Source organism: Bactrocera dorsalis, chromosome 5, assembly GCF_023373825.1.
Source record: "Bactrocera dorsalis isolate Fly_Bdor chromosome 5, ASM2337382v1, whole genome shotgun sequence".
Lineage (NCBI taxonomy): Eukaryota > Metazoa > Arthropoda > Insecta > Diptera > Tephritidae > Bactrocera > Bactrocera dorsalis.
This window is the reverse complement of record NC_064307.1, coordinates 5,059,971-5,077,644: the sequence shown is the minus strand read 5'-3', so window position 1 is coordinate 5,077,644 and position 17,674 is coordinate 5,059,971. Positions and strand designations below refer to the sequence as shown.

General features: G+C 39.1%; 1 protein-coding gene across 3 annotated transcripts; it reads right to left on the bottom strand.

Moving 5' to 3' along the window:
* Positions 1 to 813: 813 nt before the first annotated feature.
* LOC105226512 (uncharacterized) lies at positions 814 to 16,504 on the bottom strand. 3 transcript variants are annotated; one of them, XM_011205405.3, is made up of 7 exons: positions 15,711 to 16,504; positions 6,456 to 6,896; positions 6,094 to 6,378; positions 5,886 to 6,030; positions 5,208 to 5,711; positions 4,861 to 5,064; positions 814 to 4,804 (listed from the first exon to the last, which is right to left on the bottom strand). In XM_011205405.3, exons 2-7 carry the CDS (start codon positions 6,658 to 6,660, stop codon positions 4,099 to 4,101), a joined length of 2,049 nt encoding a protein of 682 aa, XP_011203707.2. In that variant the 5' UTR covers positions 6,661 to 6,896; positions 15,711 to 16,504; the 3' UTR covers positions 814 to 4,098. The 3 variants fall into 3 exon arrangements, with proteins under 3 accessions (XP_011203707.2, XP_049313642.1, XP_029406149.2); XM_049457685.1 differs by having other exon boundaries at positions 16,089 to 16,504; XM_029550289.2 differs by having other exon boundaries at positions 5,208 to 5,495; positions 15,711 to 16,502.
* Between the last annotated feature and the right edge of the window lie 1,170 nt (positions 16,505 to 17,674).

Below are 17,674 nucleotides of genomic sequence, written 5' to 3'. Positions count from 1 at the left end.
CAGCTCTACAAATCAAAAACTTTTTTTGTTGCTCTGTACATCTTAACAAATTTTGATGCTTTTAATCGCCCAGATTACGAGCTTGTTCAGAAAAATATGTAACGTGCCTTTGTTTTTAAAATAATTGCATTTCTGATATTTTGCTAATTATCGGCTGGCTAGTAATATATATAAATTTAGTTATACAGTAATTATTATGTTTTGACGCACCTATTTTGTTGAAATTTCGGAGAGTCTAAAGGGTTTACTAAAAATCAAACGCGGAGATATCTAGAATTACAGGCCTGTTTTATTCAATGAAAATTTCGCTTTCGATTCAAAAGGAATCCACATGAATCACTCAGAAACAATAATGCCGCCAAATACCCAAATGTGTGAAAAGTGTGAAAGATCTATACATAAGTTCCTTTTAAAAATGAACTCAGTGTTTTAAGGCGGAAGCCCGCTTTAGTGGCTTCAAAAAATCGATTTCTTTGAGGATTTTTTGGGAGGGAAAGAAATCATTGATTAAAATGATATTTCTAGGGTTTATAGTTATATATTTATTCATCATTCACAATTTTTTTGGATACGAAGTCTTTGATATTCTGCCTTTGAGAAGCAATTGCCCGATGCATCTCGCATGTGCATTTGTCCGACGGCGGGCAGGATGCAGGTCGCAATTTCTATCGGAAACAAAAAATTCAAAGAGATTCATATTTTTTAATAATTTATCTTCTAGTTAAATTATAAAAATTCTGAAAAAATGTGTTAAATTTTACAAATTTTTTAAAAATTTAAATATAAGTGGTTTTTCACCAAAAATATTTTATTTTTATGTTGTTTTAAAATATGTTCAAACTTGACTTTTCTTAGTTTTTTTTTGGTTTAAATAGAAGATAATTTAATGTCAAAGATAACAAACTTTGCCCCAATTCGATTCGACGTTTACGTTTTTTTCTATCCTGTCTGCCAATTAAGAAAAATCGTAAAAATGAAAAACCAAGAAATCGCGCGTCAAAGTTTTCCCTTTCTACCCAAGCGCTAATATGTCTGCTGGACGCTCGGTCACTATTTCCCTTCTTTGAAAATATTTCGAATTCCCATCTATAACTTTGAGGACATGTTCTTAGATTATTTTTAAAGAGATTTAAGCAAAAAGGAAATCGATTTGTTGAAGCTTCTAAAGCAGGCTCGCCCCTTAATACGTGATCTAATTAGGAAAAATAAAGCAATTAGTCAAAGCGTTGAATAAAAGTGGTATCGATTCAACGTGAGAGGATACTGTTTTAGTGACGTCGACAAAAAATTTCCAATTTTAGTATGGAAAACCTTAAGAGTGGAATATTGATACTGAAAAATGATTTTTCTAGGAAGTGAATCATCAAAAAGTTTTGTGTTGATAGTCGAAAATTTTCTAGGTAACCATTAAGTACCAAATTTTGAAAAAATTTTTGAAAAATATGCTGGCAAACTGTTAGACTGCTATATCAACTTAGACTACCTCCTTATCATCTGAACAAATTTTCGGATAATTTTGGAAATTTTAGTGAGGAAGAGGTAGAGATAGGTTCAACTAGAATCTAAAAGTGGTGGAAGAATGGTATCAAGTTTGTTGAGATCGTCATTTGATGGCAGATTATATATGATCCTTAAAAGGATGTTGACACTAAAAAAACTATAAAAGAAAAGTTTTCGACATTTTTCTCTGTGTTTACTTAGAAGTATTCTTATTTTTTCCCTAAAAAAAGCAGACATATGAAATAAATATACTGGTTTAAGTTTTCTGATTCTCGTAGTGTAATATGGAAATAAATATTTAAAAATAAATGAGAGCAAATCTTACAAAACCATTGATAGTTTCATTAACTGTGCTATGTATATATCCAAAATCGATTTTACATTTAGGACAAAAGAAAACTCTGCAGACCAGTGTAGTTCAATAAATACGAAAAATAGACAAAAATTGCCCTGAGCTACAAGCAATATATGTCGAAATTCTACTCCACACTTTTTGAGAAAAATAACCAATGGTTCTTTTAGAACGCATTACTGGCACCTATTCAAGTAACTAAACAAGCTGCTCTTTTGTCAGTTCGAATAATCAGTAACGTTAGTAAGATTAATATGTACTACCTATCAATTTCGGATCTTTATAACGTGCTCTACAGGGGTTAAGAACCCGAACACAATCAATACAGTTCGAAAAATTAGATTACTCGAAGTCTACGGTTGTTGAGAATATGTACACTTAGGAAAAGAATATTTTATATTTAAATATATATTGTATATAAAGTATTTGATAAGATTTTGACAATGACAAAATAGTTGTTCACTCAACGGTAAATTGAATAGTATATATAACAAGTAAAAACTATTTTTTAAAGTGTATGTCATCATCAGTAAATGACAATTAATCATATATATGTAGATATGGTTCCTAAATAACTTTCTTTATAAATTATATAAATTATAAATTTACGACATTTGTGTGCTTCATGAATTCATACCAGACATTATTTTGATATCAGTTTTCTGTAGACGGCACTTGTTTCTACTGCAATTACATGCTAACGGTGTTCATTATTCACATCAGTCTTCAATATAAGTATGGTTTCTTAAGAAAAGTGTATTTTAGTTAAATTTTAAAGTAAAATTCGACGTGAATGATATTTTAAAGGATAGTCGAAGTATGTTCCAAACAAACCCATAAATGATATGGTTAAACATAAATAAGCTCCTTTTATAGGCCACAATTTCTATCTAACGACCTTAAAAGAAATTTATTTCGCGTGATTTCTCATTTTGGGGCAGCTGTATTATAATTTGTAAATATATTATTTTAAAGAATTTTAATCGAAAAAATATTTTGAAGAAAAAAATAAAAAAAATTACATTAAATATCATAGCAATTCGTTGCGTCATTTAAGTTGGTTTGACATAAATTAGGATTGAAATAAATTAACTACATTTAGTGTAGGGAAGACTAATTTGTTTAAGCACTATTAAACATATTTAAAAACACAGTAAGCTATTAGTATAAAATTCGTTAGAAAAATTACTTGATGTTTTGAAAGATTCGTTTCAGTTTCTTAGTTGTTTGAGCAAATTGACGGAAATAAATTTTAAATCACAAAAAGATATGCAGACTCAGTTAATTAGATACTACTAGAACACATGCGATTATATAGTTATAGATGTTCTACATTTAATACTTTGTGGAAGCTCGTTTAAGAATGATATATATTATTGAATTACTTTAATAGACTTGTCGTTTTTAAAGGAAATAATTCATGAAATGAAAATATGTTTCTCCTCATACAACTCGTAAACTCAAACCAAAAGTTAGGCTCCATGAGACCCCAAACTATTTATTTCTCTAGAAATAAAAACATTGACATGAATAGATTTCGAAATAAAACTTAGTCTCATCGGATCTGCAAGATAACTTCACCGTTCGTGTCTATTCTATGCGATACTGCTATTGAGAGAGTTTGCTCTACAATACTTAAGTTATTGATAGTTATATTTTATTGTTCCGTAGAAACGTCTAATAATTACTAACTTAACTATGCATAAGACAGCCATTTAACAACAACAATATTTTAAATAACAACAACATCGGTAAATAATTGTTTCGTAACAAGTTCATAGTTCTAGTGTTTATTGCTTGACGCTCTCATTAATTGAGTATTTAGTGGTAGAGAGAGCACTATATATCACTATCTCTATATTTGTAAGTTAACCAATAAAATATAACAGTTAAAAAATAAAGCCAAATAATACAAATATCCTCCTGATTGAGCCACTATCTACGCATAAATTCTGTCAGCCGGTTGTTTCTTAAATCGATTTCATAGTGGTTCCCAAACTCTTCTCAGTAACTCACTAAATATGTAATACGAACTGATCTAACTGTATACTTACCTATGAACATAACTACATACATATACTAGTACCGAAATATTTGTCTACAAAATATGTCTTCTGTGCTTTTGGTATAAAATATACTCCTATATTCCTAGAGGTTTCTACAAAACTTCTAATGTTTCCTGAACGTAAGAACGCTGACACTTGTCAGTATTTGATTTATATACGTATAACACTTCGATCACTCCATTACGTGATCTCACTTGTCGGTGGTTGTGTTGGTTCACTTTCGATTTCCACGGTGGTCTCATTTTTCGGCTGCGTATCTTTGGCCGGCTCGCTGGGCGTATTCTCTTCCACATCTATCGAGTTGTTTTGTGCACGCTCCGGTATCTCGGCTAGCAGTGAGAAACTGCTCGCTTTTTTCACATTATAGAGCGCAGCTTCACTCTCCGCTCTCAGCAGTGTTGTTCGTCTTTCATTTATAACTTGCACTGAATCATAGAGCTCGTTACTATCGATGCTTTGTCGTTCACTAGAGGAACGTATGTAGAAGATGCTGTCATCCAGTTCGTTGGGCAGTTGTGGTTTGGGTCTATAGAAAGTGCGCGAGGAGTTGCTGCGGCATAGTGATTTATTGATCTCACTTACTACGGCGGATTTTGTATTGGTTGCGAGGCAAAGTGTGTCGGGGCGTGGTTTCTTTAGAATGCTATTTAATTTCTTGGGTGGCTGTGATGGTGGTAGTTCTTCTACATGGTTTGTGGTTGTCATGGATATGGTTTGAATGGCCACGTTTAGTGCATCTGGTGATAGTGCGACCCCATTAATGCTGGTATATGGTTTTTCGTCCGTGTTATCTATGAGTTCTTCGGGGAAACAAGGTTCTAAGCTCGATTGACCGGAAAGCTGGTGTATGGGAGCGGGTGGTTCTGAGCAAACACTTAGTTGGCTTCTGAAATAGTGCATGAATTGAGTAAGATGGCGTTTGGAGAAGGTGTCATTTCTTACCTGAACTCTTTTTCTACCGACGGTGTGGCGGATGGTCCAGAGCTATAGCGCTTCGGTGAACGCAGTATGGATTTCGGCAATACCTCGGGGCTATGCAGATCTACTTGTATACGTCGTGAATCGATACTTGATGCGCGACTAGCCATCGAAGCGCAACGTGCCGTCCAGCGGCCACTGTACGACGAGTCTGACATAGTAGAACTTCTGTTGGCGAGAAAAACATTCCATTAGAAGTGCGTATAAAAAATTCGGATTTTGGTGATCGAGTAACACACAAATCTCGCGAATGGAATGTTGTGTAAATCTGAAGTGGACTATTCTCATTGGTCTCACAATAACCGACTCACCTGCGATTGCCCAGAGGGCTGCTTTTGTCCTCTTCATGCTCGATCGGCTTCTGTCGTGCCAACACATGACGTTTGGCCGTATCAGAGCGCCGCGACATGTCAGCCACCGTGGCTCTTGAAAGATGCTTATCCCCACGAAGGCCGTCGTCGAAAGAGGCCGCATGCCAGTAGAGCTTGTTTGTGCCTGGTGGCTGGAGCAACGCACAAGGGCCACCATTTTCACGTGTGTTGCGTTGCACCAAACTGTTGCTGATGCGTGGTCCGCGCGACTTCACTTGTCGCCCGCTGCTGCTCGTGGGTGTTTGGCGATGGTGGTGGTGGTGCCGATGATGGTGGCGATGGTGACGTTTTTGTTCCAACAACAAAAGTGGTTTGTGATTCGGCGAAAGCAAATGTGAGAGGTTAGTGGAGTAAGCGATGGGGTGGGGGACATGTGTGGAGAGATTTGGCACAGAACCAGTGTGGGTGAGGCGTCGTAGTTGTGGAGAAAAGCGAGCGGATGCGCTAATGGAATGAAAGCGAAAGCGATTTTTGCTTGATTTTAACGCTAGAGCTGAGAGCTGAGCTAAGTTTGATTTTGGCATAAATGTTTACTTGCGGGAAAGCGAATGCGTTTGCATGCAGTTAAATGATATGTGTCAGAACATAACAAAACATAATATGGGAAACTACATTTACCTGAGCGATTTGGAAAATTTGACTAGCTCCGCGGTAAGCGCGTCACGATCGAAGGGCTGCGGTGTGTTCTGTGGTGGCGGCTCGGCTGGGGATGTGCGAAACACACCAAACTGTTGATCCCAGCGCGAGGACTGCAATTGTATGCCTGCAAAAGGGTAAGAGATGGTGTTACTCAGAGTCAATGTATTTCTCAATAGTCAGCACTCACCCACGGCGCGTCGCTGTGAAGTTGCGCTGCTCTGATTACTACGCACCGTTGTCTTGCTACCACTCGCACCGGCACGAAAACGCGCTGGCACCACTTTTGCCGCCGAGTCACGCGCCTCAAATGTCATAACGCACGAAGCAACGACAATGAAACCCCCGAAACCCATTACAATCGGCCCGACGTAAGAGAGATTGTTGAGATGGAAGCCCTTCAGGTCATTCTTGACTCTCACCGTCGCATTGCCACGCAGTTCAGAGTTCGTGGAAAGGTGGTCCGCATAATAACCTAGGGTAAAAACAAAAACATTTGTATTTTGAATCGTAATCAGGCGGTTGGTCACCACCCGAGCACACGCAATTTACCTATCGTAGCCATACCGGCGCCGAGCAGCATCAGCGTCAGACCTAGCACAAGTGCGCGACAAGCATGCCAAAGGCACTTAGATGACATTTTACCACGTACCACTTGCACATTCCATGTGGCACCCGAGGCGGGATGAGCGCGACGCAAATTTCCAATTGAGTGCTTGCGTCGCACTGTGGCGCCGCCCGACCGTCGCGTAGGCATCACATCGACTTCAACCCGCTCTTCAGGTTATGTTCTCTGTTGTAATTACAATTACTTTTGTTTGTTGTTCTTGCTGTTGTTATGGGTTTCAGTTACCGTACGCTTAAATAAGGACAACTCGTTTTCGTTCTTAATTAGTTGACGTCTCCTCTGTCAATTTGTTTGATATTGTATATTTACGCATACTTGTGTGTCGATGTATGGGTTATCATTGCTTATGATATGAACTGAGCTAACTGTAAATAGTAAAATGTCAACAATGAAAGCGTATTCGAATGATGAAAGGATGTGGAGTGGGCGATAGGCTTTGCGAGCCGTCAATAACTGTTTCTAATTAGGTCTCTTAGTTGTACAGTTAGCTGGCTACTTATACACTCGCACAATTGATTACACCCAGATATATACATACATGTCTCTGTTCATACTAAACGTTCAATAGAATTGTGCTCATGGAGAACACTCGTTAACGACAGTAATGGACCACGGCAGTGGCAATATATGCCAACACAATGGACCAGAGTTAATGCGGTTATGGTGTATTAAATTATGTTTAGGCGCATTGAGCTATGCCTGCTTCCGGGATTTCATTCCTTATTCTCCTGTACTCAATAGTAGCCGATTTATGGAACTCATTGGCAACAATCATTTTATAAAGCTTCGGAATGTGCCATATTAGCTGGATTTTATATATGTATATAGCTTCTTTGAGTCAGTTTTTGTTTACAAATTATTATTTGCTAAAAAATAAATTCATTGATGTAATTATAAAAAATTACTATATTTTGAAACAATATTTCAGCTTTCTTAAAAAGTTTTTAGATAGACTCAATGGCTTTTTAAACGCAACTCAACGCTTCCTGCATATCTTAATGGCAGTATTTCTTCATAACTAAACTCTTTGGCTCGAGTTCGTATCGCAGTCTGAAGGTGTTATTACTGTCTTTGTTGTATAATTTTTATTAACGATTAATCCTTTCTTATTTCTTGATATGGAGGGACCTTCAACAACGTACGGCCGGAGGCGATTATTGGAGCTCTGAATAAGTATGAGATGGGAGCTAATCTCAATCATATTTTCTATAGTCTCCTAGTGTGAAAGTGCATGGGCACTTCGGAAAGTCAATATGGGAATTTCGCAAGGTGGAGGTCATTGGTCTTTTCTCTGGATCCTAGTGGTAAACGACATTTTGAAGGAACTGGCTGCCAGTTGGTTGCTTACGCAGACAATGTAGCTCTTGGGTCGTCGGTCTTCGGTCACCTTATACTGTTTCAAATTAGCAGTTCTAAAAGGTGGAGCCTTCTACAAAAAGTGGTTTTCTGGCTTTATAAAACCGTATTTAAGGTAATAATGTTTTATGGGGTTTGTTATCTGGTAGAGGGCGCTCGGAAAAATCACACTAGCTAAGTAGCTGGAACATGTTCAAAGAGCGGCCTTCAACTGCGAACGCTGTTAATATACTTATTCAAGCTGGGAATGAGGAGCTCGGGCAGACACTCGCAGAGATTATCCACTGTTTCGAATGCAATTTTTACAATCTAGCTCACTGCATCGCAGAACCTTCTTCCTTAGGTTCCTTCCCACTTCACATACCTCCGAAGAAGTTGTCAGCGGAACAAAGCTGTTGAAAAAGGGGTGTAGTCAGCTTTCACAATTGGATCGAATTTTAGAGGAAGAGTAGCTGATGGAGAGTTCTGTCGCAAGTTAGTCTCCATTTCAGAATACAACACCGCTGTATCAAGGTAGAAGTAGATGTACTGCTAAGAAGTTCAGTTTCCTTCAGAGAGGTATGCTTTAGCCGAGCGGCTATCTGGATATCCCGGTTTTAAGATCGCTAAGTTTACGCTCAAAACTAGTTAAGGAGTAAATGACATTATAAGTAATAGCTTCAACCTTCTTTCTTATGTATTAGACTTGTAAAATTGCCGGAAACTTCAAAAACTATGAGATTGCAAAGGAGGGCACCGTTTCCTTAATTTCATCCGATTGGAACAGGGTCGGTTCTCCAATGTCTTCGTGCGTTCTGGTTTTGATCGTTTGGACCTTTAGTGAGCACAGCATGCGCTGGTGAACAACCAAAATCGAGGTTTTTCGACCTATTGGCTGTTAGCATTGTCAATCTCGCTCCATTTGTAGGCGTTAAGACAAAACATTATCCAATTGGCTCACACCCGGTGCGGTTAAATATTTTGTCGAACCCTTTTTCCCAAAGATGCTTTGAGGAAGGTTAGGTATGAACATCTTGTCACTTCCTCCTCTACTGCCCGGATTTTGTCAGCCTGTATTGAAATATCTCGTTAGACACATCTTTGGGAACCTAACGAAGTTGCCTAAAAACAATTTGTGGCAAGTTAAAAACGATTTGGCGATCTATGTGGATCTGGTGATCCACCTTTAAGAGTTTATGGGTAATATTATACAAAGGACCAAATTATCCATAAATAAATACCATGTCTGTCCAAATGAAGTTAATCGATTTTGGGTCAACCTTACGACTTAACCTAATCTAAAGCTTTCTCGTTTCTTCGACTTAAAGCTGCTGTAGCTGAGTTCTGCTGTTTATTTATGGATTTTGAGGACCTTAAAAGTCAAAAAAAGACTCTTGGAACCAATGAGCAGAGACTTTTAACTTTAAGTAAATTAGCAAAAGAATCGTTAGTTGGTTTTATAGAAAAACCTTAATGTCCAATCAATAGTGAGAGACTCAACCAAATATTACACCAAGCTGATGTTGGCTTTGAACTCACGAGTACAGGTAGTAACTGGTAGTATGTATTTAATGACTTATGTTCTAACCACACATATGTATGTACCAGTTTACTTCTTTCTCAATGCGATTCATATTATAAAGATAACCTTCTCATTTTCCCTTATCTTCAGTATACAAAATCGATTTACGAGAAAATGAAGGTAAAATGCGAGCACAATCACTAATTGGATAACGGAATCAGTAGTTGTAGTCCTTCACACTCGAAATGCGATTGCCTTTCGTTTAGTCGCATTGCGTGTCAACTACACCGGCACAGTTGCCAAGTACATGCATACATATATACAATTATACTATATATGATATATTATATACATATGTATATACTCAAAGGTATGTATATGTATAGGTCTCACATATAACACTTGTACATTTGCATTATGACAAATTTTTCTAATATTTTTACTTATACTCATACATACACACAAAGTCAACAGTGTGTGCTTAAAGAGCAAGTTTTATGGGAAAAATTAAACCATACATTAACATAACTTTAATTTTTGGTCTTTTGATTTTGGGCTTTAGAACCACTTGCTTGTTATTGAAACTCCCCCACTTTTCTATTTGACATTACACAAATTTTCCGGTCTCGGTGGTCAATTGGTATTGTGTACCAGCAGGTAGATGGATGTTACACCTTTTGAACTTTAAGGAATCTTCTAACCACAAGAAAATATGACGAACATTTATAGTGAGTGTGAAATGGATAGGAAAAGTAATGTAAGAAGGTTATATGTAGTTCTTATACCCTGAAGAAGGTATATTAAGTTTGCTACGAGGATTGTAACACCCAAAAGGAAACGTCGGAGACCGTATAAAGTAAGTATATTTAAAGGGTGATCCATTTCGATGGTCCTAAAACAACAGAGAAACTCCAACTTTAATGGGGACTGTTTATTATCATTCGAAAGAACATTCTTTGGCTTTCATTTATTGAAGACTATTTCTTTCAAATGTTGCCCGCGGCTATGCCTAAGATGGTCCACCAGTTAAGTTCAATTTTCAATGATTCGTTCGAGCATTTCAACCAGTAACTGGCACATGCCACGCCTGATGTTTTACTCCAAGGCCTGAATTGAATCGGGATTGTCCGCATAGACTTTAGACTTTACATATCCCCACAAGAAAAAGTCTAACGGTGTGATATCACACGATCTTGGTAGCCATTCGACCGTCCCAAAATGTGAAATTATCTGCTCACCGAAGTATTCTCTCAATAAGTTCATTGACTGTTGCGATGTGTGGAAAGAGGTGCCGCCTTGTTAAAACCAAATGTCGCCGAGATCACGAGCTTCAATTTCAGGCATCAATTAGTCGGTTATCATAGCGCGATAACGATTGCTATTGACGGTTATATTCTCACTAGCATTTTGAAGAAAAATGGACTGACGATTCCACCAGCCCACAAACCATACCAAACCGTTGTTTTCTCTGGATGAAATGGCAGCTCCTGAATCTCACCAGGTTGGCCTTCGTCTCAAATGCGGTAAAATGGCCTGTTTATATACCCATTGAGCCAGAAATGGAATTCATCGCTGAACAAAATTTGGCTCACAACCGTTAGATCTTCTTGGAATTTTTAAGAGCTCACAGAGCGAAGCGATGTCGCTTGGGTATGTTGAGCGGCTTCAGTTCTTGCAAAAGCTGTATGTTTTTTATTACTTCCACTTAAAAGAGGTTATCAAAATTGTCTTAGTATTTAAGAAGAATCGGAGCAATGTTGTTTTGCAATTTTTTTCTCGAAAGCTCTTGTGAGTCACTGTAGAAAGGAACACGCATGTATACACTTGTAATTTACCGGTTTGCACTGTTACAACTAGGCTCACACTGCTGACAAGCAATTGAAAGAGTCCTTGCAAGTAGCATTTCAACAAGCAGCAGAGATGTGACAGCGACAGTGACATTGCTGAGGGTCCAGTGGGTTGGAGCAGTTCTCAAAATACAAGTGAGACTTTAAAAATAAATATGACACATGCATACATGCATATGTACATACATAAGTACATGAGCAAGAACATGCCTATTTATGTCGAGCAATTGCACAAATGCGAAAGTACAGGAGCTGTTTTGCCTTTCCGCCCGCAACCGCCGCGCTCCGCTCTCGCCAATTGCCTACTTAAATAGTGGTTTGGTAGCAAGTTGCCGCCGCTTAAGTGTTGTGCCACCAGCGAACTCATATTTGTCAACCGTCAACTTTGCTTTGGTGGCGCTTAACTTAATCCTCGTCAAGTGCCGCGAGACTATTTTTAAAAATTGCGGCTAATGCAAGTGCCTGAAAATTCCGTGCCTGTGTGTGTGTGTGTAGCTTTATGTGCCTATGCAAGAGGAGAAAGTTTTGTGCGAAACATGCAGCGAGGAGCGAGGAGGGCAACAACCATTTTCGTTTGTTGCGAAAAATTTGTCAAATTTAAACTTTCAACAGTCGCAAAACGAAAGCGTCATAAAACAGTTAAGCAGGCAGAAATTATGCGAAATAAAACAAATGGAAACACGCACGTGCACACATACAGGCAGGTGTATGCAGGTGAGCGTGTAGTTTGGGGCGGCAATGTCAGCATTATAAGCTCATTTGACGGTAATGCGAAATGCTGACACGGGCTTATGCAAAACAAGCATGCTTATTGTAGGAATGTCAGGATTTGGACGAATCGTAAGCTTTATGTGATGCCTAGGTATGTTTGTACGCAAATTCTAGGAAATATTATTTTATTTTTTTTCTTCGTAAACAAAAAACGTAAGTTTCGGCTGCACCATAGCTATAATACCCTTCACAGAAGCCATTGCTACTACATCTATAAAGCCGATGAGTTTGCAAGAAAAGGCACTCAAACCCAACTGAACACTGTCCCATTAGCACTCATGCAGCGAGGCTACAGATTGTGGAGGATGCAACTTATCAAAGTTGATCTAGACACTTTCACCTCCACTGTTCAGCTTTCGCCAGACCAAGGTTGACGCATTTCCGTATCCATACTTTCTACGAACCCGATGTATTGGATTGGTTAAATATTAGCCGGCTCAACAAATTTATGGCAAACTCTAGGAGCTTTGGCGATATGCGACGGTCTTTTTGATCTGTACCAAGCAGTTCTTCACAACGGATAAGAAGTGCAAGTGAGATTATGCTCTAAACGGATGTTGTTTGGCCAGAGAATACTTGGTCTTACACTGGAAGTCGTGAGCTGCTTGAGCCATATGTAAAAGAATCGTTTCTGGCCACTGCTAAGTGAATGGCGATCAGAGAACTTTTCTCACTGAACTTTGTTCACTAGAACTTCTACACATGGCTCCATTCTCCCCTGTTCAGGGTATAAAAATTAAGATCAAATATTAGTGGTGAAGTCTAAATGTTTCATTGTTTATTATTATGACTTATGACCTTGGACCCATTCAGCTCGTTGTTTTCAAATTGGCCAGTAACGAACTTTGAAGGCCATATTACTCACAGGCAGTATAACATATTGCTTCTAACCATTTTGCTCTGAAATACATTCAGTTATTATTCGTCAATAGAGCGATCATATACAAAACGTCTTCGTATAACTGAGAATTGCTTCAGATATATTTTCTTAGTTTAGATGGATTCCTTTCGCCTTTAAATGAACTTTTGGGTTTTGAGTGGAAACCATGTCCTTCGCACTCCTAATCTCGACACCCTGGGCGCATGAAACCTTTTCAACATTTTTTGATGTTAATTGACGTTTGAATCCTTTGCTTGGACTAAGCATATTATCATTCGAATGGGTATAAATCTTCCGCAGAGCCTTTCTATCGAGAACTCGTCACGACTCATCAGCTGTTGTCATCATTCATGCCTCTGCACCATATAGCAGGACCGTTATGATGAGTGACTTTGATCTTCGAAAGATCGTCGAAAGAGGACTTTAATTCTCAATTGCCTTCTCAGTCCGAAGTTGCACCTGTTGGTAAGAGATATTTTGCGTTGGGTTTCGAAACTGACATTGTTGTTGGTGGGAATACTAGTTCCAAGCTATACGAAATTATCTATGACTTCGAGATTTGGCAGTCAACAGTGACGTGGGAGCGAGTTAGATGAATGTTTGTTTGATGATGAGAGATATTTCGTTTTGCTCTCATTTACTATCAGATCAATTTGATTTGCTTCCTTATTCAGTCTGGAGAAAGTAGAAGTAGCGGCGGAGCTTTTGAGGCAATGATATGATGATATTGGCATTCGCCAGCAACTGTACACTCTCATAGGAGATTGTAGCTGCTCGAGTGAGCTCTGCAGCTCGAATTATTTTCTCCGGCAGTAGATTGAAGAAGTCGCACTTTAGGTAATCGCCTTGTCTGAAAACTTGTTTCGTATCGAACGGCTCGGAGAGGTCTTTCCCGCTCCTGACGAAGCTTTAGGCGTTGCTCAACGTCAGTTTACACAACCGTATTAGTTTTGCAGGGATACCAAATTCAGACATCGCGGCATAAAGGCAGCTCCTTTTCGTGCTGCCAAAAGCAGCTTTGAAATCGACGAAGAGGTGGTGCGTGTCGATCTTTTTTTCACTTTTCCAAGATTTGAAGTATGGGGAATATCTGGTCAGTTGTAGAGACTTCAGGCCTAAAGCCACACTGATAAAGCCTAATCAGTTTGTTGACGGTGGGCTTTAATCTTAACCCTATTGTTGCGATGTAGAGTAATCTTATCCCGCGGTAGTTGGCGAAGATTGTGGGATCTCGCTTTTTGTGGATTGAGCAGAGCATACTTAAATTCCAATCATCGGGGATCCGTCCGACCATATTCTACAAACAAACTGGAGCATCAGTTCTGCGACACTGTATTTGAATAGCTCTACCGAAAATCCATCGGCCCCACACAAACACATTGTATCCACATATGTATAATGTGGTCGGCCCTATATAACCTTTTTATGAGCGGCCAAATGGTCAATGGGAGAACACTATTTGGTAATTTTTAGGTGCCTTCGTTAAGAAATTCATGGTGAGTTGCCGGATAGTTGTAGAAAATTTATGAATTCGCCACCACAATATTGCACCATCACTTTTCAAGCTTGATTTTTATTCAAATATTGACAAAATTTTTCCATAAAATTTAATGGCAAATAACTAATGTAAATAATAAAGATTGTATTTCTATTTAAATTGTTTTCTATAAACATTGAATTATGTTAATGTTATGATAAGCGGTGTGTAGGTTGTATTTTAAATTGCGCATTGCCGAAATGTAGGCAATATCTTATAGTGTTTACGAAATATTAAACGTTGCCTACATTTAGGCTGATCGTGAGGGCACAGTGTGACACTCTAAAGTACAAAGACATATTGAAGCTTTTATTTACACGAAAATGATTTAAGTCAGAGTTCACACACTTTTCCAACACACAGTACAGAGTGTGAGTTGCGAGCTATTAAGGCAACGTCTCCTTTGTGCCTGTGGGTTGCTTAATCACAGCAAAGTTGGTCGGCGTTTTTGTTGCCCACACACAAGAGATAAAGCAACTTACCAACACACACAAATACCTGCACTTACACGCACCTGTTGTTTGGCTGCGAACGTTGTTGTATACCGAAATATGTCGGTATGTCTGCCTGTGTGTGTGTGTGGAACAAATATGAATTATATCTACCTTTCGACATTTAACATTTGCCAACTCGAAAGCCTCGAAAGGGGTCATGTGGCAGACAGTTCGACAATGGATGTGAGCAAATATACAAACAGAAAGCAAAAACATATGAAATGAAACACTTTTATTTCTCTGTGTGTGAGTGTGTGTGCGCGTGTGTATGGCAAAGGTATGCAGAGAAGAAAAGGTCTCAGCTCGGCTCGCAAAGCATTATGGCAAGTGACAGTAACATAAATGGCAGAAAAGTAACATGAGGAGTGGAAACAAAAGCGAAAGCAAAGAAAAACGAGAAACAATAATGCTACAAGTCAACAACAACAGAAAAATGGGAATGATATTCAATTCCGCAGCAAAGCAGACGGCGCACACACACACCAACACACACACACACGGGGAATATTATATTAATATCCCATACATCTGCGAAAATCGTTCTGGGAAAATATGGGCAGCCCCGTTGTGGTAGGTAATTGCACTCCACACACACACACACACACACGTACATGCACACACGCGCAAGCAGTTCTCTGTTTATATGCCGAATTAGGATCTGCAGGGAATCGAGCGTGTTTTTCGGCATTAGACAAAGGTCCTTGCTCACTTGCACTAATAAAGTCTTATTTTTATTTGCACGCTAATACACACACGCACTCACTTAGCGTATATATGTATGTGTGACACGAACCTTTTTCCTTTCGTACAAATTAGAATTTACGCAGTTTATGGTGCTCCTTGTGCGCCATCGATATCCAGTCGGATTGGTATTTATGATTCTTGACTGAAAAGCCACAAAAGAGTTAGCAATGCTGATGGATACACACTAACACACACGTACACTCAGACACTGCGCTAAGCACTGTTGTTGCTTTAGTTATGTATTTGCGTGCGTGCAACAATTTTTTAATATGCTTTCAAGGATCTGTTGCATGCTTTTCGGCGTTACCATCACACTGAAGCAGTGGGTAGGAGCAGAGCACTTTTTCACTGCCACATACACACGCACACAACTTCTATTATGGCATTGTCTGCTGTCCACGGCACTATACGCGTTAACCGCGCTCACCTGCCCGCTGCCGCGCCACAAATTGCTTTCTTCGCATTAAATCGCTCTAAATCCAGTTGTGTATGTATGTATTCATTCGATTTGCACACACCTAGGCATCTGCAGAAGATTTGTTTTGTTTGAGCACGACACAATCAATACTCATATCAATGCATTGTTAAGCGTTTTATAAATTATAGAAGCCCCAGTTAATGCTGGAGGGAAGGAGGAAAAAGCAGCAACGCACACACAATTCACAATTTATTTAATATTTTTCTTCTTGCTTTCCACACTGTGCCTTGTTTTGTTTCACTTTGCGTTGCACATCCGTCGAATGCGTGCGTACACGACGAGCTTTCCGAGCAATCTGATAAGACAGCATCCTGCCGTGTCGGACACATCCTACGCGGTGCTCCCGACACATTGGGATGCTGTTGCTGTTATCAGCGCAAGTTTTCCATATTGAGTATGAAGGGGCAAATGTTAAGTGAGCTTTTTCAGTGCTTTTGCGTTTGTTGTGCATGGAAGCTTTTTTGAGTTTTTAAACCTTTTTGAAGCTTTTGTGTTGCTGAGAAGCTCTCAGCTACTTTGGTTAAAAGTTTATCTTTCATAGTTTTAGTAAATGTAGCGACATCTGTAGGGATATTTGTTACATTTCATATCTATTCGACCAGTCCTCGAGATTTTCCCAACCTTGCACCAACTGTTATACTTTTAACTGGGTGTTTAATTATTTTCCCCTATTTAGCTTGGTGCGGATATGGATAAAATACGACCCCATATTTTACTTCTTTATTGGTTATTTTTAATTCTACAATTATCGAGCACCCTGTTATAAAAGTATGGTTCTAAACCATTTTCAGTTTAGTACGGAAACTTGTCGGATTAATATTTCCCTGGCTGCTTATTCGTAATAGAGTTTCATTTGTAAGAGCATTATTCTGCCTTACTGGCGTAGACACCGCTTAAGCGGTTAAAGCCGAGTTAAAAACAATTCTTTTCACAAGGTGGCGCCAATTGGAGACTCCAAGCGCAGCCAGGACCTTCCCCACCTGGTCTTTCCAACGGAGTGGAGGTCTTCCTCTTCCTCTGCTTCCCCCGCGGGTTCTGCGTCGAATAATTTCGGAGCTGGAATGTTTTCGTCCATTCGGACGACATAACCTAGCCAGCGTAGCCGGCCTTTAAATCGCTGAACTATGGTAATACATATATCGTACAGCTCATACAGCCCATGGTTCCATCGAATGCGGTATTCGCCGTAGCCAATATGCAAACGACCATAAAATTTCCGCAGAACTTTTCTCTCGAAAACTCGTAACGTCGACTCCTCAGCTGTTGTCATCGTCCATGTGGACCAATAAACCACGCATATGCCAGTTTTGGTCTTTTCCGATACCACATAGAGCTCAGTTCCTATGTCCTAGAGAAATAGTCATCCTTAAGGATAACTGTGCTTGACGCGTTTTTAGGAGACTATGCGGTCTCATTTTCGATACCTTCTCCATTGCATCATACCGTGGGGACCCCAGATGCTTACAGCTTAGTCTTGTCAATGCGGGACAAGTGCACACATTTTTCCCTGGTGCCCTGCACTAGAATGTGATAAT

Bases quoted from the DNA above. Each gene is read 5' to 3' on its own strand.
- LOC105226512 (XM_011205405.3), bottom strand. From the start codon at position 6,660: ATGCCTACGCGACGGTCGGGCGGCGCCACAGTGCGACGCAAGCACTCA. The intron at 5,712-5,885 runs GTAAATGTAGTT...TCATTCCATTAG, and splicing joins AAATTTTCCAAATCGCTCAG to CGCATCCGCTCGCTTTTCTC. The intron at 4,805-4,860 runs GTAAGAAATGAC...GCACTATTTCAG, and splicing joins TCGGTAGAAAAAGAGTTCAG to AAGCCAACTAAGTGTTTGCT.